The sequence below is a fragment of the Magallana gigas genome, chromosome 4 (genome assembly GCF_963853765.1).
Source record: "Magallana gigas chromosome 4, xbMagGiga1.1, whole genome shotgun sequence".
Classification (NCBI taxonomy): Eukaryota; Metazoa; Mollusca; class Bivalvia; order Ostreida; family Ostreidae; genus Magallana; species Magallana gigas.
Window position 1 is genome coordinate 8019299 of NC_088856.1, and position 23707 is coordinate 8043005.

General features: G+C 34.1%; 1 protein-coding gene across 3 annotated transcripts; it reads left to right on the forward strand.

Moving 5' to 3' along the window:
- The first annotated feature begins 1649 nt into the window (after positions 1-1649).
- On the forward strand, positions 1650-18782 carry LOC105347561 (neuroglian). Of its 3 annotated transcripts, none has more exons than XM_034450886.2 (24): positions 1650-1772; positions 2585-2659; positions 3120-3240; positions 3592-3771; positions 4963-5153; positions 5563-5691; positions 6181-6283; positions 6603-6787; positions 7327-7458; positions 7797-7955; positions 8125-8306; positions 8829-8919; positions 9201-9488; positions 9837-10210; positions 10753-10990; positions 11554-11693; positions 12331-12562; positions 12869-13018; positions 13415-13597; positions 13932-14051; positions 14363-14521; positions 14851-14994; positions 15480-15546; positions 17636-18782. In XM_034450886.2, exons 1-24 carry the CDS (start codon positions 1664-1666, stop codon positions 18216-18218), a joined length of 4335 nt encoding a protein of 1444 aa, XP_034306777.2. In that variant the 5' UTR covers positions 1650-1663; the 3' UTR covers positions 18219-18782. The 3 variants fall into 3 exon arrangements, with proteins under 3 accessions (XP_034306777.2, XP_034306778.2, XP_034306779.2); XM_034450887.2 differs by having other exon boundaries at positions 15480-15537; XM_034450888.2 differs by having other exon boundaries at positions 1650-1762.
- The last annotated feature ends 4925 nt before the right edge of the window (positions 18783-23707 follow it).

The following is a 23707-nucleotide window of genomic DNA, read 5'->3' on the forward strand; positions in this document are numbered from 1 at the left end:
AATTCCAAGTCTAATTTTTTTTTTACACGATTTGTTTCCGGTTTTTTTTCTCGAATTATCTAAGTGAAAGGGTATATACAAATCATAAATGAATGCACGCTTATTTGTAAATGTTTCACCAAAGTTATCAGATCCAATTAAGGTACAGATGTATGTGTCACATGTATTGTGGACTCAACATAAACTACCCAAGTACACTTACATTTGTATTTAGTATATTTGTTATATTAAAAGTTTAAAATCAAAGATTTTTTAAACTTATCTATAACAATCTAGATTGTTATAGATAAGTTTAAAAAATCTTTGATTTTAAACTTTTAATATAACATATTGAACGAGGCTTCATATAAATTTGAAGCCTTGTATAACAGAGATTGGCAACTCCGCCATTAGCGTGTTTTGTTGTTGAAAAATGTTACGAGACCAACCTTACTTTGAGAACTACATATTAGTAAACTGGGATAATGATCTTAAACCAAAAGAATACTGTTTTAATCATTCGTGTGATCCTATCTCATAACCTTAAAACACTCGCATTCATTGTACAGCATGCGCAGTCGCATTTATACGCAAGATTCAATGCGTTTACATCGCACAACGGTCGCGCTGAATCGTGCGAGTTTCGTACGAGTACTTTTTTCATATGCGATTATTTTGGCAATAGTTTACGAACCATATCTATTCTTTTTCGGTCGCACTTTTGCTCGTGTGCCAGTCGTGAAAAGGGCTTTAGATGTTACTTACTTCTATATATCTTAATTTTTTCAGGATTACATTCTGTACCAACCTTAATTGACATTGCATTTTGATTGATGGTCGGAGAGTTCTTCAATTTGTAATTTTCTTGATTTCTGTAGATTTACAGTATACATTCCCGGGAATTATTTGGCAGGTTATTATTTCTGTGTGTTTTGTTTCGTTAAATGTATTTATGTGTGGGCTCGGTAAGGGTTAAGAATATTGGGTTTGTTGAAGATTATTTCGTTGGAAAATATTATAAAGATATATACAATGGATTCGTATCTTTAATTTAATTATTAACTTGTCAATCATAAAAACATTACAGCTGCTAGAAGGATATGTTGCTTTCTAAAAAACTGTTTCAACGCTAGAAAGGAAAGACAACAATGAACACTTATACAATTCTATGAATACCAATAATAGTCTTCACACAAGCCTTAAGTTTTGTTCACCCAATGGTTTGTCCATTGTAAATTTATTAGTTAACGTTTAACTTTTGCATGCTATGTTTAATGTTTTGTTTTATGTAACTCGATCATATATTCATGACTGTATGCCGACATGGTAATTGTCAATAAATGAATTGAATTGAATTCAAATGATATGAAATGCAATAAATACGATAAAACTGTTGGCAAGTTACCTAGCTAATCAATAAAAAAAAAAAACATAGAAAAAACCCCCACAATAAATGACCGCACCTCTCATGCGCGGATCTATAGATTGAAGCAGGTACAACCCATTCAAAATGATCAAATTATGTAATAGAAAGTGTCAGATTTAGATAATGGTAAACATTTAAAAAAATTAAAAGTATCATTATCAGAGACATAAACAACATTATGTTATTTATAACTCTTCATTATACACTGTTGTATGGAAAATATGAAATATAAGTTCAGCCAGGAACGAGTTATCGTTCATGTTAACGGAAGGTGGCGCTGTATGTATATTCCCGAGGAATTCCGAAAAGTGGGAAGTGACTCAGGTAAAAGAAAATGGCGGAGTAAGGAATGCACAGGTAAATACAGGTAAGTGGTTAATTTAAGAAAAGGATCTTTACAAACTGATTGAATCTTAAAATATAAATTTTTTAGATCTATTGAGTACCGATTTTGCAATAAATATATTTGTTTGCAAGGAGTTGTGATGAATATATATGAATAATTGCGTTGTTTACGCGTTGGAAATATTTGAATTCATACTTCCGGTATTTCCATATATTAGTAATCAAACTCTGGTATTTTTCATTTTATTTTAAAACTTTTATATTTTTCTATGATTAAATGTGGCTATAAAAGATGTGAATTAAAAGGGACGTGATTATAAAAACTTTCCAAGTGTAGAATTTATTGTTGAAGCAAGCTTTTTGTAGCATATATGGCCAGAAATTAAGTCCTGACTGTTTGTAGTGACCTTATTTTTCTCATATCTCTCTTTTTGATAAAACTTATATCTACGATTTACAATCTGTGTTATTTCATTATATATGCCAATTTTTTATAGTTAAAATTTTGTTTCTGAAATATTAAGAAACCATATCAATTTATTGTAATGTTAATATATGATTATTGTTTGTTGGATAACAGGACAAATGTCATATAGAAAGATGGTGAAAAATTATATAACCTCATTTGACTGGTTAAAAAATTACATCTAAGGAAATGCAAATCGATAAGAACAACACAAAGTAAATTTACAGATTTTTTTGAGTGTGGGAGTTGAGTACTTGATACAGAAAGATTGTGAAATAATATTTGTTTTGTACAGTACTTAATTTGTCTTAAAATTAAATACTATGCATTAAGATCATATTATATGTTGATTTATTTTTCTGATGCAGATGAAGATCTAGTCATGGAAATCTTCATTAAAGTACCAGCCATCATATTTGGCTTTTTGTGTGCAACATGTATAGGTAAGGGGTTTTAAAGTTTTATACATATATGGGAACTGTTTTTAAAGGTTCGAAAAACAAAAAATCTTTCGAAAATTGAAGTAGCTCCGATCAACTTTATTGGAGCTGCATACACTACTATATATGAGCAGACCAGGGTTCTTCTAACAATTCTCATTTATCAAAATAATATACATATTATAGCTTAATCTAGCTGCTTTTGTGTCATAATATTAAGATAAAGAAACCATTAGCTATCACGGGAATAATTCAACTAAGAAAAATATGCACCATGCATATCTGGTACAAATGCATGTAATGTACTACAATGTGCAAAAATCACTTTGATAGTAATAATATGCCTGTCTTATTATCAATTCAAAGAAAGATGGCAATAGGACATGGATATTGTAGTCAATTTGTGTATGTAGAAGCGTAAAAAAAAATTACCAGGAATTTACATGTTATGTATTCACCACAGGTCAAAAAGTTATACCAAACAGGCCTCCTGGCATTTACATGCAGCCAGACTTTAATGTTTATTACAAACGCGGAGAGTCCGTTCAGTTACCATGCAGAGCAGATGGAGTTCCAAGGCCAACGTAAGTCATTCGAACCAAAAAAAATTCCTAGAAATTGTACAATTTCTCCGTAGAAAGAAATCTTATTTATATCAAGAAATGTGAAAATCAGGAAAATTTGTCGAGTTGTCTAAATTTCAGCCGGATTTTTCTTTTTAGTTTTAATTCTCATCTTTGAAAATATTTCATTTGTAATTTAAAATGCATTGTATAAATTTATCAGATGAATGAGATAAATGATATCCTGTCCTGTCTGAATATTGTGATCATTTAGATTTCAGTAGTCTGTTTAATTGTAAATGGTTACATGTGCAAAAATTATCCAATTTAAGAAGCATGCAGGTAATCCAATGCTCAATTTTTTGCATATAGGTACAGATGGAAGAGAAATGGTATCGACTTGAATCCCAGCGGTAACGATGGGCGATTTGTCCAGCTGTCAGATGAGGGCACTATCGTCATTAATGCCCCTGAGGACAAAGATGAGGGCATTTTCCAATGTATCGCGGACAACAACTTTGGGATATCAGTGTCGATCAATATTAACTTCAGGTAAACCTTAATAATCTTTATGCAGACTTTAAACAGCTCTATGTTTATGATAGTAAACAGTTATGTAGTTCATATGTATCGGAATAAAGTTAGCATTTATAAGTAAATCAAACCATGATTTCAGCTCACTTGCTTTATTGCTACCTAAGGTCTATGAAAAAAAATTGTATGTTAAGGGTAATACTGATGAAAAAATTAGGTTAGGTAAGTAGGGATTTTTTTTATTTTATCATATTTTTTTCTGCGTGAATCCTAAGAATGTTTGTTTGTGTCATATTTAAAAACAGATTTTTTTATAGAAATAATATAAAATTCACAATCGGATAAAAACAGACATCTAATGTTAGGATCGGGGCATTTTTGTAGGTTAGGTCGGGTTACCCTAAACACACAACTTTTTTTAGGCCTTACATTATCACTTAAGGGCATCTTAGGCCAAACAGAATTAACAAGTTTTTCCAGAATCACTGTATTATGTCAAATGCATTGATAAAATCTAATATTGCCATTATATTGAAAACGGGAATTGGTAATATTTTTTACAAAACTGATTGAAAAAAAAAAACAAAAAACTGAGTTATTCCCCCTATCAATTCATTTATTGCAATATTGAAAAGAGGAATTTCAATATTTTGACAAAGCTGTTTAAAAAAAAAAAAAAAAAAAAGAAAGAAAGAAAAGAATGTAAAAACTGTGCCCATTCCCCTTTTCAAAATTTGCAACTTATTAAAGCTGAACACCACTCGTAAAAGCTAGGCACTGTCCGCCATATTTCTCTTTCATTACTGCTGTCCCAACATCCCCTATATAAGGCGCATACCTCTAAACAGTTCAAAGTACTTCGCTGTAGAGGTTTCAACTGTGTAGACATACATCTTAACTTGCTGTGTTACTCGGTCACGATGAAATTATCAAATTTTACGCACTTTTTCAAGCCATGAGAAAAGTTACATCAAATAAATTGGTCAGTGCATTATTTAATTACAAACAGAATATGCACATAGAATGAGAAATAAATGCATAAAATCCAAAGACCATGAAAGGAATTCTACACGACGACCACGAGTATCGGAATGGAATGGTTTATATACCAGGTACCTGTGTGATGGTGCCTATTTACGAGTGGTGTTCAGCTTTAAGAAGATTATTTTTTTCCCTTATGTGAAAGTTATTGATATTTTGTTTGCATAGGGAGGGGAAACTGAGCGAGTTCGAAGTAGCACCAGCTGTCACTCATACGCCTCATTTGGGGGAGTCTGTAGTACTGAATTGTGTCCCTCCCACAAGTTTCCCCCCAGCTGATGTAGAGTGGGTCCTAAAGACACGTGAGGGCCAGATAGAGCCTATCAACTACAACAACAGAATTTCAATGGATTTGGAAGGTTAGTACCAACAGAAAATAGAGTTGCATGCTTCAGAAGATTAAGTTACTGCCATCAACAGTTTAAAATGCATGCATGTATTAAATTTTTTAATAAAGAGTCTACTATTTTATACAAACATCTCTGGATTAGTACTCATACTATATAATGATTTATATCTTTTGATTAACATCACTATATCTCCCCCCCCCCCCCCCCCCAAGAAAAAAATATGGAGAGGGCTACATTATTGCAGCTATGATTTATACATTTAGTTCAATTCAATGTTGAATTGCTCTATGAATATTCATTTGTACTGCAGTATATTGATGCTGTAAAGATTTATACTCATTGAAAATGAAGAAACCCCAAACAAATGGTCGGGAGCATATAGACCCTAACATCAAGCTCTTCTAAACTCTTTTTGCAGGTCGGTTGTACATCACTAATGTTCAGGAGGAGGACAAACAAGATGAGAAGGCCTATGTCTGCATGGCCATCAACTACTTCATGAGGCGTAACACGTACGACAAGGCAAATTACATCCTTCCAAGTGGAAGTAAGTGGATGAACTTGTGTAGAATACTAAAGATTTCTAGTGAAAGTCGAGGAATAAATATCCACATAAACACACCTGATGGATATTAAATCCCACCTTCATATTTTAGACGGTTGTGAATTACTATATGAATTTTAACAAAAGTGTGTTGCTTGAAATTATATATTAAGAATTTCAAAATTAAGTGCTCATGTAAAATAAGGAATCTACAATAAAAATGAAAGTTTTTGAATTAACAGACATCAAGTAAAATGTTCTGCAGATAACAATTTTATTGAATGAAAAATTAAAGACCACTTAAAAACATGTAAATTTGATATTATGGATTCACTTTTTGAGCAATTAATGTTACACTTTGAAATGAGTAGGAACAATCATATTTTCACACTTGATATGAACAGTATTGTGATGAAATCTTTTAGTACTGTGACTGTTACTGTCTTATGTAAGAGGAACTTTAAGTTCTGAAACTGTTTTCTCTGATTTCAGGTTCACCTGTAAAGAGACCTGCCGAGTACCTGTGGGCATCACCCTCCGATCACTTTGGACTGAGAGGGGAGACATTTAAACTCAAGTGCATCTTCAGTGGAAAGTATGGAATGCTTTTATCCATTATTTAATTCAGTTTAAAACAAAACAGTATTCATAATGCATTAAATGTTATAAATATATAAATATACAGTATTTAATGAATAATTATATGAATACTAAATTGTCAACAACAATGATTCTCTCTTTGGTATTTAATGTAAACTCAAGTGAATCTTCAGTGGAATGCTTTTATTCATTAATTAATTTGGTTCAAATCAATTTTCACAATGAATTAAATGTTATAAATATACTGGTTTTTAAAAAGAATAATTATATGAATACTTTGTCAGCAACAATATGATTAATTCTTTGGTATTTAGTCCCACCCCCGAAGTGTTCTGGTTAAAAAATAAAGCTGATCTTCCGGACTACTATGAAGTTTCCCTCGGAGGACAGGAACTGACCATTCCCAACCTGACGGAAGAAGACGCCGGTCCCTACGAGTGCTACGGAACAAACACCCAGGGTCCCCGAGCATTCAGAAATTTTGTTATCAGAGTGGAATGTAAGACAAAAAGAAAATGTAGTCCTGTTACCTGACTAACTACCCATGCTCCTCTTATAGTTGTCTTTAAAGTCAGAACAATTTGTTAAAAATATGCCCATTTTTTTAATAAAAATATATTCATTTACATGCTGGTCCAGTTGTTAAAAAAGAAGCAAAATTGTTTATTGGTTGCTGTAGCTCAAGAATAGTACATGTACATTCAATAGAATAAAAAACTTTTTTGGTAAAATTAAGTTTTCTGATCTATTTGTACATAGATGATGATCCCTTTAAAATGAGGCCGGAAACAGGACTATGTTGTTTTTTGGTCTAGGCTTTCTTATTTGAATGATTTAAAATTTGTTTGACTCTTTGAAAAGTAAAAAATCTGATTTAAACTGACTTAAGTTTAATGAGAAGATATTATTTTGATTCCCAAAATGACAGAATGTTCGTTAAGTTTGAAACCATCAGCCTTGGAGAACCAGGGTAGAACTGGGTAAGTGACCAATGGCCATCTTGTCTGAGATTCTGTCATGTGAGCTTTCTAACTTCAGCCAAGCCTTACTGGGAGGAGGAACCGAAAGATGTGGAAACGAGTGTGGGGGCCTCCACTACATTTATCTGTAAGGCCAAAGGTTATCCTGAACCAAAGATCGCCTGGTTTGTCAACGGAATCAAACTTGAAGGTAAAGTAAACTGGTTCTCTGTCATTTGCGATGCTGACCATTTAGTTGTGTCAGCACCGTTTGTGGTTGTTTAGTGAACGCTATATCTATCACGAATTAGAAGACAAATAATTTTATGATGGCAGAATTTAAAAACTTTAACCGCAAAACAACACTTTGTATTGGAGTTGATATTGGTTTGTTGAGATGAAAATAGAGTTAAGAAGTATGGTAATATGTCCACTCTTTTTTGCAAAGATAAAAGCACTAGGTACTTTTGCAATGATCATGGCGAAAGGTATGATTGGAAACAATTTCGAGTTCATACACATAACAATGGTTTTCTTTTAAACCTTTAGAATCTACTGTGCCAATCGTCCGAAGTGAACGCTTCATCAAACCCGATGCTAACAACATAACCTTTGTTCAGCTGAACAAAAATGATCACATGGTCTTACAGTGTAACGCCTCCAACATCCACGGCTACGTCTTTGCCGATGTCTATCTGAATATTCTTGGTGAGTGTCTTAATCCATTTACCTGAAGTACATTAAGGTGTGAACATGCATAAATGTATTATGTAGAAGAATTTAAAGAGATAAAAATCAATCTTCTTCAGAAAATTTCTGATAACAAATAAAAAAAATGTAAACATCATGTATAATTTAAATGTAAATGTATCTGCAGAGGAAGAGCCAGCTATCATTGTTCCTCCAGCAAAAGAACTGAAGGTAGCGGAAGGTCGTGACATTGAACTGACCTGTATTACAAGTGGGAAGCCTGACCCCATCATCACTTGGAGGAAGGAAGGGGAGCAGATTACAGGGGGGAGGTACCAGATCCAGCAAAACGGGAACCTCCATGTTCAGGTAAATTCAATCACATCTTGGTACCTGTACTATGTATTGACAGTTTACATGACTAAGTCTGAAGATTTCTTATAAGTTTTATGTAGAAATAAACAGCAATGCTTAAAAATTTACTAGAATATTAACTTGTTTGATTAAGTTATCAAATCCTGTGAAGCCAGAAGATTTGATCTAGTAAATATACCATCCAAGTTCATATCCCTTTAAACTTTTCCCCCATGTTGTTTATTGCTTGCATTTACATTCTAGAAGTCAATATCATTCAGAATGATGAACATAAACATGCTTTTACATTTGCAATGATTAATGCAACAGTCAAATCCATAATCTCAGGATGTTGTTTGTTGTGTTATGTACACTGTCAGGTGTTTTTTAAATGTAGTAGTATTGACTACCATACATGTTTATTCATTTCCAAAGTTCATGTAATGAGTTTCGGATTTTTTCCCTCAGAATTTGACCCTATCCTCCTCACACTTGATTACCAGTGTTTTGATTGATTGATTTTTTTTTTTTTTACAGAACGTGGTTCTGTCAGATGCTGGGAACTACACGTGCCACGCCTACAACAAGTATAACTTTGACGAAGCTTGGGGTATCCTCATTGTACGAGGTAGGTTTGACACGCCCACTCAACCAAGTACCTGTCTTTTGATCTTTGAAAAGCCTGGCATAGGGCTTTCTTGTCATTTGAATATTTTTCTTTTTCTAATAGTCTCAGAATAATAGAGCCGCTACAGTACTACATGTTTTTTTTGACATTTTAATTTGTAAATTTTGTGAGAGTTTAAAATAGATTCTGATTTACAAACTGCAAATACATATATAAATATGAGTAAGGATATTTTTTTGCCTAGTCATTAAAATGATTTTCCTATGCCTCATGATTTACAGCCAAGACTAGAACTGTACAAAAGCCCGGAGGTCTGGAGGTCACAGCAGGAAGTGATGCCAAGTTTACCTGCTCCGGAACTACTGACTTTGCTGAGATAAAGAATTTACGAATCTCCTGGCTGAAGGACAATAAGCCAATCACAACCAACGATCAGAGAATGACCCAGAACTTCCAGGACAACTCACTCACCATCAGTGGAACCATTGCTCGTGACTCTGGGACCTATACCTGTGTTGTGTCCAACGGACTTGATAATGCTACTGCAGGCGCCATCTTGACTGTGAAAGGTAATTGTCATTTAAATGATAACGCATGCAATTAATAAATTATTGTTGGTGTAAAAGTGTGTTGTTGATTTGAGTTTTCTTGAACTCATTTTGAGGTTTTTATGTCTAGTCCAGTGTACAATTAGAAGATGCTAAAAAAAACCATCTGTGTAGCATCTGTATTTTTTGATAAATATATGGTAAAAAAAGGTATTTTATGACTATGATAACTTGTGTTCACCTTCCAAATTTATACTGTTTTTCATCTTAAATTCTAAAAAAGGTACACAATATATTGTTCTCTGTGCAAAGAAAACCATATTTTCCTATTAAGAATATGTCTATTTGTGCTGTATTCTCTGTCAACAGATAAGCCTGACCCCCCTATCTCTGTTGCCTTGATTACCTGTGGTGAGACGGAGGCCGAGATTAGCTGGACGAAAGGCGCCTCTAACAACGCCCCCATTCAGTACTTCATCATCCAATACAACACATCCTTCAGCCCTGACGAGTGGTTCATGGGAGCCAGTAATGTCCTGGCCACCCAGAACAGCGGTGAGGTAAAGCTCACTCCCTGGGTCGAGTACAACTTCCGTGTACTCGCCACCAATAAAATCGGGATCAGTGAACCCAGCTACCATACGGAGACCGTGTGTAAGACCAATGCGGCCAGGCCATCCAAAAACCCCGAAAATGTCCGCACCATCGGAGACAAGAGGAATTATCTCATTATTGAATGGACTGTAAGTTGCATAATATCAGGGAATGCATGTACCAGTAATTGCAACCTCTAACATACTGTATTACATAAGTACATACTGTAGAATCATTAAATTTCGTGGGGGCCAATTTTCGTGGATTTATTAAATTTTACAGGTTTGTGGGGACGTAATTTCGTGTATTCTCTAAAACCTACAAAGGAAATATAATTTATTACCCTAATTTATCAATTCGTGAAGGATGTTAATTCGTGGATGAGAGGTACCCACGAATTCCACGAAAATTGAGCCACCACGAAATCTAATGATTCCACAGTACACTTATACAAGTATCAAGTTTCATTTTCGTTTGTTAGTATTGTACCATTGTGTTTTACATATATCTTGTGAATAAAATGTTGCTCTAAATATTGAAATTCATGGTACAAAGGGTGGGCATGTTCTTAATTTTTTCCAAAGAGTGCTCTAGAAAAATCTTGTGATGGAAGAGGAAGTTATTGTTCAGCGAGCCATATTAACATCATATGTAGTTAGTGGTTTATCCACTCGGTATCTGTCTGTTACAGCCCATGCCCCCCATAGAGCACAATGGTCAGCAGTTTAAGTACATCCTAACTATACAGAGGGAGGGTCAGGGGCTGGACCAGGTGACCCCGGTCACAATCTCCGAGTGGTCACAGTTCCGCTACGAGAAGCAGACCAATGACATCTTCACACCTTACCTCATCACAATCAAAGCAAACAATGAGGCAGGCGACTCTACAGCGCCAGTGCAGGAGTACAGGGGATTCTCTGCTGAAGACAGTAAGTGTTTGGACGCCATATCAATTTCCAACTTATAAGTACCTGTATACATGCAGATCCATGCAGCCTTGAAAGTACCAGTGTTTGTGTACTACTGTAGATTCCTAATTAAATGTGAAGAATTAATATCTGCGTAAAATCGCAAGAAGCACCCTTTGCGGATTTTAAAATCTCGCCATTATTTTTTGAGAGTTGAGAACTATAAGAAATAAGGATAAAAGTTCCGCAATCGCGGAATTATCTTAACTGGTTTAAAATGATTCAAAATTGTTCAATATCCCTTCATTATACATTGAATACCTTAAGTAAAGTCAACAAATCTATATTAAATTTATATCTATATTATAATATCGCATTTTGTTACAAAACAGTAGGATCGTGGAATTAAGTACTCGCTCAATATAAGGAATTTACGGTAATGTGCTTCATTATTGTTATTATAAAAGCTATACTTTCATGTTCTGTAACATCATTATGACTTCCTTGGTACATGTACTTGTGACCTTAAAGAGTTTCTTATTTGATTATAAGAATTGTTCTTACATGCAACATTCTATTTTTAGTTCCAACCGCTATGGTTGCAAATTTGGAAGTAGATCAACAAGTCAGTGACTCCTCAGTCACGTTCTACTGGGAGTGGGACGACAACTTGAACAAGCCTTATGCTTCCAGCCCGGTCAAAGGAATATTCAGAGGATTTAAGGTAACCACATGTACACTTATACATGTATTAGATTTCCTTAAAAGTGTAGCACAACTAGTATACATAATTTCAAGTTTTAAATGTTCAAGCTACTGTGGAATATCATTAGAATTCATGGTGGCTCAATTTTCGTGGTATTTGAGGGTAGCCCTCCCCCACGAATTTACAACCTCAACGAAAGCAAATTAGAGTTATTTATGTTACTGAAACTGAAAACTGTGGCGTCCACGAAATTACATTCCCGAGAATAAGGAAAAAATCCACAATCCACAAAAATTGATCAAAAATATCATTACATCGTTACATTAATGTACTGGTAAATTTTTTCTGCAATGATTGCGCTACCTTCATGACCTGCAGTGATCATCAAATTAAGAAATACTGTTAAAAAGGTTTCTGATTATATTTAAGAAATAAACAGCAATTTAAAAAAAATCCTGTGACGTCATAAAAAAGTTCATACAGAATTGATGTTTTCCCTATTCTATAGGTTCATATAAGGATTAATATTTGCAAATGTAAATATATATTAACCAAATCAAAGTGGGGTTTTTTCTGTCCTGTATACTAGTATACAGATAACAGTTTCTCTTAGAAGAGATACAGAAATGTGTTGTTTTTTCTCCATACAAAACAGATTCAGTACTGGGTTCGTGGTAAGAAAGATCTGACCTTCCAAGAGGCTGAGATTCTACTGAGTGATCTGACCCTCCGAAATGCAAGAAGGAAGAAGCGGGCTACTCAGTCCTACAAATATGTTCTGACTGGACTCTTGGGATACCAGAATTACGAGGCTCAGATGAGGGTCGTTAACACTTACTATGCCGGACCCCCTAGTGTTATTACATCATTTACAACTGAACTTGGAGGTAATCATATACGAATAAGTTGATTTGGATTTTTTTTCAGTGAAAAGGGAATTTTTTTTTTATACAAATTGAATTTAACTTATCATTCTTAAATTTTTTTTATTAATTGCCAACAAGAAATGCATAACTTCTTTATCACCAAAAATTTTACATTTCCAAAAATGGCTGAAATTGTTATTTATGTGCTTGTTAAACCTTTATTTTTTGATTAATATTTAATCCTAGATTTTATTTTGAAAAATTGTGAGAGAAAAATTAGAAGTTTACACTTCGAATGAATAAGAATTTAAACATTATTTGTTATAGTGACTGGACCAGTTAGAAACTTGCGCATCGCTCAGACAGGAAGTAACTTTATTCTCCTGGCCTGGGACCCCCCAGAGGTTGTGGATCAGCTGTTGTTCGGCAGTAACTGGTACAACCTGTTATCAGGGTATGACATCGGCTATCAAACAGGTACGCCTACTGTCCTCACTGCTTCCATAAACTGTGACATGTTTATTACCTAGTTGGTTTGGTACAAATTGAATACTCCACCGTACACTGTGTATAGTGTCAGTAGTGTATCATTCCAATACATTGTTGAATTTTTACTTGCTTTAAACATAGAATTGTTTTGATCCCTTTAATCTGTTATGAAATAAAATGTCATAATTATACCAACTTGACACTTCAGTAACTACTTGCATATAATCTAAATTTATGTGAATTATGTAAATTTAAGGTAAATGCTCATTATTTACCAAACTAATCAGTGTAATTGATACATGTCATCATTATCATCATATATTGATATGTGTCTCTATTATTGTAACAGGGCAAATTGTCATATCTGCTGTTAACTTATTTCAGTGAGTGGACTTGACCTAGGCAATCTGCAGGAGAAGATCCCCGATCTGACAGACCCACGGACGAACGATACTTACGTGAACGGACTGGTCTATTCCACCAAGTACCGCCTGTATGTGTGGCCCAAAAATACCAAAGGTCGCGGCGAGGTGTCCTTCATTGAGGCCTCCACCTCAGGCCCAGGCTGTAAGTACTGCTGTACTGGGGCAGGGGTTATGAGGCGTTCTCTAATGACATATTTGTTTAGAAATAATGTAAAAAGCCATGACTTGTAAAACTGTTGTCCAACCAAAACTAAGCTGAGTCACTTCTGACATGTTAGCAGTCTTATAGAATTAAAATTAATTATCATGTTTTTCTGAGTGACTTATTTCCTTTTGATTTTAAAAGTGTTATGTACTTAGATAATGAAAGTCACAATATTGACCTACTCTTATTTATGATTCCTACAGTTTGTATTCTATATTAACTTTATATATCTTAGATTTTTACCATTTAGAAAATTTGATTCGCATTTCAGCTTCGAATGCACCATCATTTAATATCAAGGATGTCAACCAAACCTTTATAAATGTGACGTGGAACTTAAAGATGGACCCCAAATCTGGCACTGTGATTTATATAGAGTACCGCAAAGAAGGCAAGCACAAATAAGTAGTTCTATGAATATTTATGACTTCATTTTTCATGAAAGTTTTTTCATATTGTAGTATTTTGTAAAAGTTTCCTTGAATATATTGGTTGAAATTTTTACTATGTCAATGACAAAAATTTTCATTAAGTGTAGGCAACTACATGTGACAGCACGAACTCTCTCATCAATAATGATAGATTTTGTTTTTGATAATGTGGCATGTGATTTATCACTCTCAATATTAAAACAGATTTTGTTTTTGATGATGCAGTTTGTAGTATATTAGCTATTTTATTTTTGATGTCAATGTTTCTCAGGTGTGTATGAGTTCCAGCGTACTCCTGATGAGGTTGCCAAGCAATGGCGGGCTATCACTGAACTGGATGACGGCACGACCTACGAGGTCCGCCTCGTCTTGACGGACGGTAACTCCCCGTCCACCAGTTCCATCCAGACTGTGAGAACGCTAGGAGTGGGTAAGTACATGTACTAATGTACTGTCTGCTGGTACTAAAAAAATGGTCATACTTTGTCTTTTATTATTATTTTGTTTGTCTTGATAGAGAAAAATAAATAAGTTTAAGAGCTAAATCTGTTTGAAAGAGAAAAAATGAATGTTGTCCAACAATGTTCATTTTCTATAATAAAATACAGAATACTTAGAATACAAGTTTATACAACATGCATGAACCATAATAAATATTTGATCTTGCTTACAAAAAACAATGGAAAAATAATTGACATAATAGACTGTTGTGATGACTACAGATGTTATGTTTAAAACCATGCAATGTTATAATTTCAGCGGCGGCGTATAGTCTGGGAGCTAACTTTATCTGGTTCATCGGACTGATTCTGTCTCTGCTGATCATCATCGGGGTGGTAGTCTTCATCATTATGTGTCGCCGCGTAACCAAACACAACCCACCGCCACAATCCAAACTGAACGGTAAGTCAGTGTGGCAGCTAGGGAAGGGGGGATGGGGGTGTCATGAAGTATACAGGGAGCAGGTATTATCTGGTTCAGTTATGGAATTGTCAGTTCGATGTGTAGTGTTTTTCCAGGACAACCCTCTTTATGAAATCTTAAAATCATTTGAGCTATTCTATTTTTACATTACAATAATTTTAAGATTTTATATTAATTTTTTATATTCTAATATGGGGACATAATTCATGCTCAAATTAATGGTGATAACTTTTTTGGAAACATTAAGCATGGTCATATATACTCTCATGATGGAAAAGTAAGAGAACAGAAAGAGAAAGTTTGGTTTGTGCAGTATGACCTGTGTAGGGATATTATATACATTTGATAAACATAACCTGAAGAGAGAGAGAGAGGAGAGAGAGAGAGAGAGCTTGTCTTGTGCTATATAATGACTTGATATTTGTATTAGAGTGTGGATAATTACACTGATTTTGACTATATAGCTCCAGCTCGCAGCACTTCCGCCTTGTCGGGACAGGAAGCGGGTGAATACAATTACAGGTATGGAAGGTAAATGTTTCATGCCCTAGTCACAGGTAGTTACAGCTTGTCATGGGAGCAGGAAGGAAACAGTTTTAAAAACTAAACTTTAATATGTGATAAGAAAATTCAAGTATTATTTTGAGTATGCTTATCTACATATTGATATGATTTAAAAAAATATTTTGAAAATAGCTCAAAAGAAGGTAAAGATTATTTATTCATTAAAAAGAGACTTTTTTTGATTAACATATTTCTTGGACTTGCATTCCTGTTTGGTAGCTATTCTTGTTTCCATGACAATCTGTATTGGTATATCCTATCTTTATTTACCTTTCTTCAAAGCATGTATTCAACATTCGTGTGTTTGTTGTTTATTTTTTTTTCTTCATTTATTTAATTTTTTTGGTGACATATTTTGGTATCATAATCATAAAACATTTTATTTAAAAATTTAGAAATAAATATTTAAAGAAAAAAAAATAAAATATGTTGTAAGTTATTTTGTAATCAAAGACATAGCTAAATGGACACAGTATAATTGAAGTGTCCGTCGGGGCGGATGGTTGCTCATGCTTTTGTCATAACCTCCCCTCACCACCCCCACTTACCTACATACAATGCCAATCAGACCCAACCTAACAGAAAGTAAACCTCACCTAAACTCTGGGTTTACTTCCATGATTTACTCTAAGTTTACTCTGGGTTCACTAGAGCAGACCCAAAGTTAACCCAAAGTAAATTCAGAGAGTGTTTGGAATATACAAGAAGTGGAAATTACAGGCAGTAAAATAATTAAATAAAAGACGAGTGTGCTTCACATTTAAATTTTTAAAGAAGACCCCAAAAGCAAAATGCGAGTAAAACCCAAAGTAAACCCCAACCCAGGTTTATTTGGGGTTTACTCTGGTGTTAGGTTGGGTCTGATCAGTACTGTACATGCTAGATATGGTATGCTACAAGTTTCTGTATTTATATTGAAATAAAATTAAGTTTGGAAAAAAAGTTTTATCAAAATATGTCACCACTGTTGAGGCTTTGTTTCCACTCAAGATCAGCAATGTGATCTTCAAAATATGTTAACAGCATGATGTGTTTGGGTTTAAATACTTAGCAAATATATTACTTATGTCTGCTCAGAATCATATTTATGTAAAACATTCATTAGAACTGACAAATGTTTGTCGTAATTCACTTAAGATTTTACTTTTTTACATTTTTTTTTGGTTTTATAATAAGAATAACATAGAGTGTTCAATTTTTACTTTGAAGTTTGTAAATGTTATAAAGTAACTCTATAAAAATTCTCCATTAAATTTTTTATGATATATTGAATGATGAAAAATAAATTTTTAATTTCTTACAGAGGAATATTTACGTAGACTATAAATTATTCACGATGCCACGGTTTTGTGATGAACTGGTCTTACACTTTTGCGACATTAGGCAAACTTTCCAAAGGTCAAACTGTTGATAAAATTATTATTTCCAGAGTATATTCCCTATATTTGACACAGCGTAGCACACCTGTCAAATGAAACACAGTATATGTGATGCTAATTTAACTTTTATAGTCAACGAAAACTTGACTGCGGTTATAACATCTTGGCGTAGTTAATAAGACGTTGTGATATTAGAAAATGATTTCAAGCAGAAATAAGTTGATATTGTATATCATTGTTATTGGTTTGATATATTGCCTGTCTCCTAAGTATATCGGCGTGCATGGGAAATTGTACAAAAATGAAAATATAAAAATTATTGAAAACTGCGCCAGCTGTTGCATTGCAATGTTGTATGTGTATTTGACATATTGTAGTTATTGGGTGGAAACTTTGTCTAAATGATACAGTCGTAGTGAAGCTTGATTTTTAATACAGGGTAAATTTGTACATAGCAAAGCTAGTCCATTAATATTTTATAATTAATATTGATTATTAATTGACAAGCAAATCAATTCAACATCTAAAGTTCAAAAGAAATACCTGTAAATCAATCTTTAGTTCTGAAAAACATCAAATTTAGAAATAAAATTAAATGATGTAGTTTGAATTTAAAGCTTAAATGCTTTGAAATGTATTGTTTTGAACTTTTACTTTTAAAACCCGACTTTTTACAGCTATGAAGGAAGCGTTCACAAGAAGAGCGCCTCATCCCTGGACAAACCATACTACGACGACGAGGGCTACGACAGGTATCGCCATGGTTACGATCAGGACGACCAACCTTACGATGAGCGATACGACGACGGCGCAGACGCGTACAATAACCGATACTACGACGACAATTATCGCGATGACGAGAAGAGGCCGTACGACGATGACAGAAAACACTATGACGATGATCGGTACAGCGATGATCGGGGTCGTTACACCGACGAGCCTCGACGATACAGCGATGATCGTGGGCGATATGATGACGATGAGGATGATGGCGGGTTTAGGGATGGCGACCGTCGCCCTAGCGACCGTGATGACCATTACTACCCGGATGATGACAAAAACTACGAGCCATACCAGAAACGAGGCTACGACCGAACACCAAGCTACGAGAAGCGTCCGATGGACGATGTGGACTACGACCAATACAGGGAACCAGGCAAGTTTGACAGTGACGGGAACCCGATCTCTACCCGCCCCCGCCCCGCCCCTAGCGGAGCCAACGGCTCTGGGCACGTGCCAGGCACATCCAGTTTCGTTTAAAGCGACCTCGGTAAATCGTGATATGACAGGCTTCCAGGAACGATATTTTAGCCGAAAAAGAACATTCCAGCAATACTTGTACAATTTATTTTTAGCAGGAACATGTATTTTAATGTGAGATGAAGTAACTTTGAATTTATTCCTGAAGCTTATAACGGACACTGATTCAATAATCAAGGCTCTGTTATACAAACCAAAACTTTTCCATGTATTTTGTAGACTTTTTTACACGTGAATCCTATTTTTATATGATGTATAAGTGCCATTGGTAGACCATTGATGTATATATTACCATATTGTGGGTGCGTGCGTATGTACATGTCTTATCCTAGTGACTGCGTGAAGAAGAATATTTACTTTTAATATTTTTAAGATTCCTCTACAAATTCATTCCATTATAACAGGTTGTATTTAATTGGTTTTAGCTAGATTTGTATACATTTGTATATTATCTTTTTTTCTACATTCCATGTTTTCATTGTACATAAAATATTGTATAGCCATACATATCAGATCGGATCAACATATCATGAACGTATTTCCAATAAAATTGTAACATAGATATACCAGTATTTGAATTGTGTCGGAGTAAAGTAAAAAATAATGAAGAGAAATACTGCCACCGAAAGTTAACACAAATATGTATTTTAAATTTGCATCAAAGAACTCTAGATCTAGACCTCTTTGATGAAAGTAAAAAGACAAACGACCATATAAAAACATTCAACGTTTATTATACTCTGTCTGATTAAAATTTAATCTCTACAGTGTTTTAAAGATCTGTATTTTTATCAAATCGGATACCTTCTATACCGGTATATGCATTTTAATATTTGACTTGCATATGCATTGCGCCACTCTACAGTTGACAGCCCGATAAAAACACGAGCACAGCCAGTTACATTTTCCTTTACAGGCACGGACGCAGGAACGGGGTACGCCCATTCTATCTATTTTTAAATTCAAAGCGGTAAAATATAAGGCACGATTAGATGACGTTCGGTCTAAAATATCATTGATATTTCGTCACTCATTACGATTCGAAACAGTTTGAACCAGCGATGTATGCACAGATCACCGTGTGTCGTTTTTAAATCTGTCTTGTTTAAAATTTGAAATGTTTTAATATTTTTATCGTTAAAAGGATTGAATGACAAGAAACTACTATAGAATAGTTTTTCAAATTTAAAGCTACTTCAAATGACTTGCAAGGTAAAGATAGAAAGACGTGACCGATTATCAGTTAATTGATTTTGTTATTACACTATTGACGCGTGATTTGCAGAAAACAAAAAATCCAGATAAAAGGGACTAATTAGTGACTCGTACCTCAGCGATGTGGGAGTTCCGCTAGTGTAGGATGATCTTTGTTTTGCTGTAGACATTTTCACTGTAAACTCCAAAATTAGTCGGCAATGAAAAAAAAATGTTCCGTTGAAAAAAACGATCTGTGTTAAATTGTAATCGTTCTTTCCATTAGTATTTCCGTAGTCGTCAAAGGGCACCACAGGTACGTGCTGTGTAAACAGTAAACACCCGTATGTACCTGCTCCTAATGCTAGTTATTTAGGTCTGCATCTTTCTTTATTCTTACATGCCAATATCTGTTTAGACATTTTCATTAAGCATAGCGAACTCATCATTGCAAACCGTGCTTATTTTGGCTTCTTTTTTTTTTTTTGGTTTTAAATTGTGTATCCAAAGTCTCTTTTTCAATGAATAATAAAAAAAACCTTGAAACAGTGTTTTAAAGATTTTATTTATATATATATATATATATATATATATATATATATATATATATATATATATATATATATATATATATATATATATATATATATATATATATATATATATGTGTGTGTATATATCAGCAAAGCTTTAGCTTTAGGGCGTCTCCTTAAAAATCCGCAACCATGTTTGTCCATTTTCTCGTAATAGACAATAAATCATATGCATAATTATACCAGTGCCTGTAAGATAATTGAAGTTTCATGATAAGACCATGCAGTATATGAGAACGTATATCAAAAGTTAATTTGTAATCAAGATTTTGCCGTGTTTTCTTTCCCTATGGCACCATTGGTCTCTATGGCTAATTGTAAAGATCAAATGAGTCATACTTGTTGATTTATGTGGATATATCACTGGAAAATAATGAAAGAAATAACAGAAGAAGAGAAAAGACCCGAAATTTGCTTGCATGAAACATTAATAAATAAAAATGCGACTTCGTTTTTATACCCCCGCTCCGAAGGAGAGGGGGCATACTGTTTTACCCTTGTGTGTCTGTCTGTCCATCCGTAACAAAAATTTCTGTCGCATTTATCTCAGCAACTATTTATCGCAGATGCTTGAAATTTTTACACAGTGTTTGTTAAGGCATGCCATATCGTGGGATATATGTTTGTACCAATCGGACGTCAACTTCCTGTTAAATGACGACTTTGTTAATTTTTTAACCAAAATTTTCAAACAAATTTTCGTCAAAGATTTCTCAGCAACTATTTATCGCAGATGCTTGAAATTTTTACACAATATTTGTATAGGCATGCCATATCGTGGGATATATTTATGTACCAATCGGACGTCAACTTGTTGTTAAATGACGACTTTGCTTATTTTTTAACCAAAATTTTCAAACAAATTTTCGTCAAAGAATTCTCAGAAACTATTTATCGCAGATGCTTGAAATTTTTACACAATATTTGTATAGGCATGCCATATCGTGGGATATATTTTTGTACCAATCGATTGTCAACTTCCTGTTAAATGACGACTTTGTTTATTTTTAGCCTAAATTTTCAAACAAATTTCCGTCAAAGATTTCTCAGCAACTATTTATCGCAGATGCTTGAAATTTTAACACACTATTTGTGAAGGCATGCCATATCGTGGGATATATTTTTGTACCAATCGGACGTCAACTTCCTGTTAAATGACGACTTTGCTTATTTTTTAACCAAAAATTTCAAACACATTTTCGTCAAAGATTTCTCAGCAACTATTTATCGCAGATGCTTGAAATTTTTACACAATATTTGTATAGGCATGCCATATCGTGGGATGTATTTTTGTACCAATCGGACGTCAACTTCCTGTTAAATGACGACTTTGTTAATTTTTTAACCAAAATTTTCCAACAAATTTTTGTCAAAGAATTCTCAGCAACTATTTATCGCAGATGCTTGAAATTTTAACACACTATTTGTTTAGGCATGCCATATTGTGGGATATATTTCTGTACCAATCGGATGCCAGCTTTCTGTTAAATGTCGACGTTGCTTATTTTGCATATTCACATCAGAGCGGGGGTATCACTAGTGAGCATTGGCTCACAGATATCTTGTTCGTGATTGTTCATTTAGAGATGCGTCTTTAGTTCTAAGCAATCTACTTTCACATCATCAAACAAGTTCTTTTGATTTGTATTTTAATAATCTATCCGCCGGGTATTCCATCTCTTCACTTTATTCGAAAGCCCAAGCAAAAAATACCGTAACCCAGTTCCGGTTAACAAATCGGAACGAAATAAGATTTATTTAACCTTATTTAACTTTTTAAATAAAATAATAAAAAAGTTTTGTACAATGTATTTACTGCCTTTTTACAAGCAATTTCAATACACATCTTTTACCAAAAAATTTTTTTAGTTGTCTAACTAAATAAAAGTTGTCTTTTTAGCCAGTGTCAAATATTTGTTTACATCTCATTTTCTCTACAAATGGTTGTTGAGATAACACTAATGACTTCCTCTCATATTTTTGCAGATTTTTAAATCTTTAATTTAAGTCTCTAGCTTCGCAAAGATTAGCAATGACAATGTTCTTTTCTGCATGCGTTATTTGCATACAAAACAACATGTAAAACCCCATATCCATTGCTTTTTACTAGTATCTTTTGACAACAATTATGGTCAGATTTTGGTATAAACAAGTCAGTTCAAGATATTTTTACAATTTGGTCCACGTGTACAAGATCGCCGGACACCCCTTAAAAAAGTATGAAATCTGTCACATTTACCTATAAAGGTAATTTACATTTCAGTAAATGGTATTATAAAAATTGATATGAAGCTTTCAAAAATAATTCTACATTGCTTTGTTTATAGAGTTGCATATCATTTTCTAAAACATCATTTTTTGATTTTATCTGCAAGACCTGTGGTGAAAGTAGCATATAACTATATATATGAACTGCGACACCTTCTTTGGAACCCTGTCCAAGTCCCTTGAACTTAAATGTATTTCTTGACTCAGTCCAATTTGGATACTTTGATTTTTCCATAGGCGTCGGAACCGGGGGTGGGGGGGCGGGGGGGGTTGGGGTTGGGGGTTTAGCCCCCACTTTTTTGCAAAGTTAGACCCAACCATTAGGCACCTAGAGTCATAGGTATACTAGCCCCCCCCCCCCCCCCCCTCCCCCCACGGATTAGGATTTTCATGATTTTTTTTTGGGGGGGGGGGAATTAGGTTTTTTTTGTTTTGTTTTTGTTTTTTGCTTGTCAAGATTTCTGAGGATTAGTCTAGCCCCCCAACTTTCAATTTGCTTCCGACGCCACTGTTTTCCCTGTTTTAATTGGAACTAATTTTTTTAGCGAATGTTGGATGTAATGCTGAGAGGGTTTCCGTTTTTAAGTGGAACAGAGATAATGGACAGTATGTATTTCAGGTAGATGTAATTGCTCATTAAAATTGATGTATGGTATCTGTACTGAAAAGTAATTAATACTATATAGATTTCTTCTGCAAACATAAATGAAAAATATACCCCTATGGACAATTCTTAATTAACGGATGTCTTTTTTTTGTCTAATATTTCCTCTGCGCATTATTGGAGAGATTTCTTTTGATTTTGAGTGCATCTGAGTTGAAAGCTCAAGTAAGGTTTCCACGAAATAGTATGTCCGTCTGTGCGTTATTCTAAAACACAATCTAACCTTCGTTAGGTAAGGGCTTTTATTTGTCCTACACTTTTTAAAATTTGACTGCAAAAAGGGCAAGGTTCGCTTAGACTGAAGGTGTATAATTAGAGAGGAAAGTTTATAATCTACATTGGTGTTCTTTGACATTTTTGACACATTTATGCTGTGTTTTAAAACGTGAGCATAATAATACGTTTTTAATAAAGCCTATACAATCTTCCAAAGAATATAAAGAGTAGAAGTTTGGTGAATCCAAGGTATAAGTAAATGTCTCAGGTCTGTCCTCATCAATACACACTGGGTTAGATATAGGGATAAAATTGGGATAAGAGATTGCAAATAAATTGAAAATAATTTTGAAGATGATGGAAACTGTAGTTTGGGGCAAGTAGTAACATTAACAAAGAAGCAAACAAGTACATGTGTATATGATTTTAAACTTAGCCACATATCTTGTTATCATTGGATTAAAAAAGAGGAAGGAGGGTTGGTTTAGTGTGATCGAATTTCAGAATATAACAATAACGTTAAAGTTTTTGGAGCAGGTTTAAATTTTAGTGCA

Coding starts and splice junctions, on each gene's coding strand:
- LOC105347561 (XM_034450886.2), top strand. CDS start 1,664: ATGTTAACGGAAGGTGGCGCTGTATGTATATTCCCGAGGAATTCCGAA. Junction 1,773..2,584: donor GAATGCACAGGTAAATACAG/GTAAGTGGTTAA, acceptor TTTCTGATGCAG/ATGAAGATCTAGTCATGGAA. Junction 6,284..6,602: donor AAGTGCATCTTCAGTGGAAA/GTATGGAATGCT, acceptor TTTGGTATTTAG/TCCCACCCCCGAAGTGTTCT.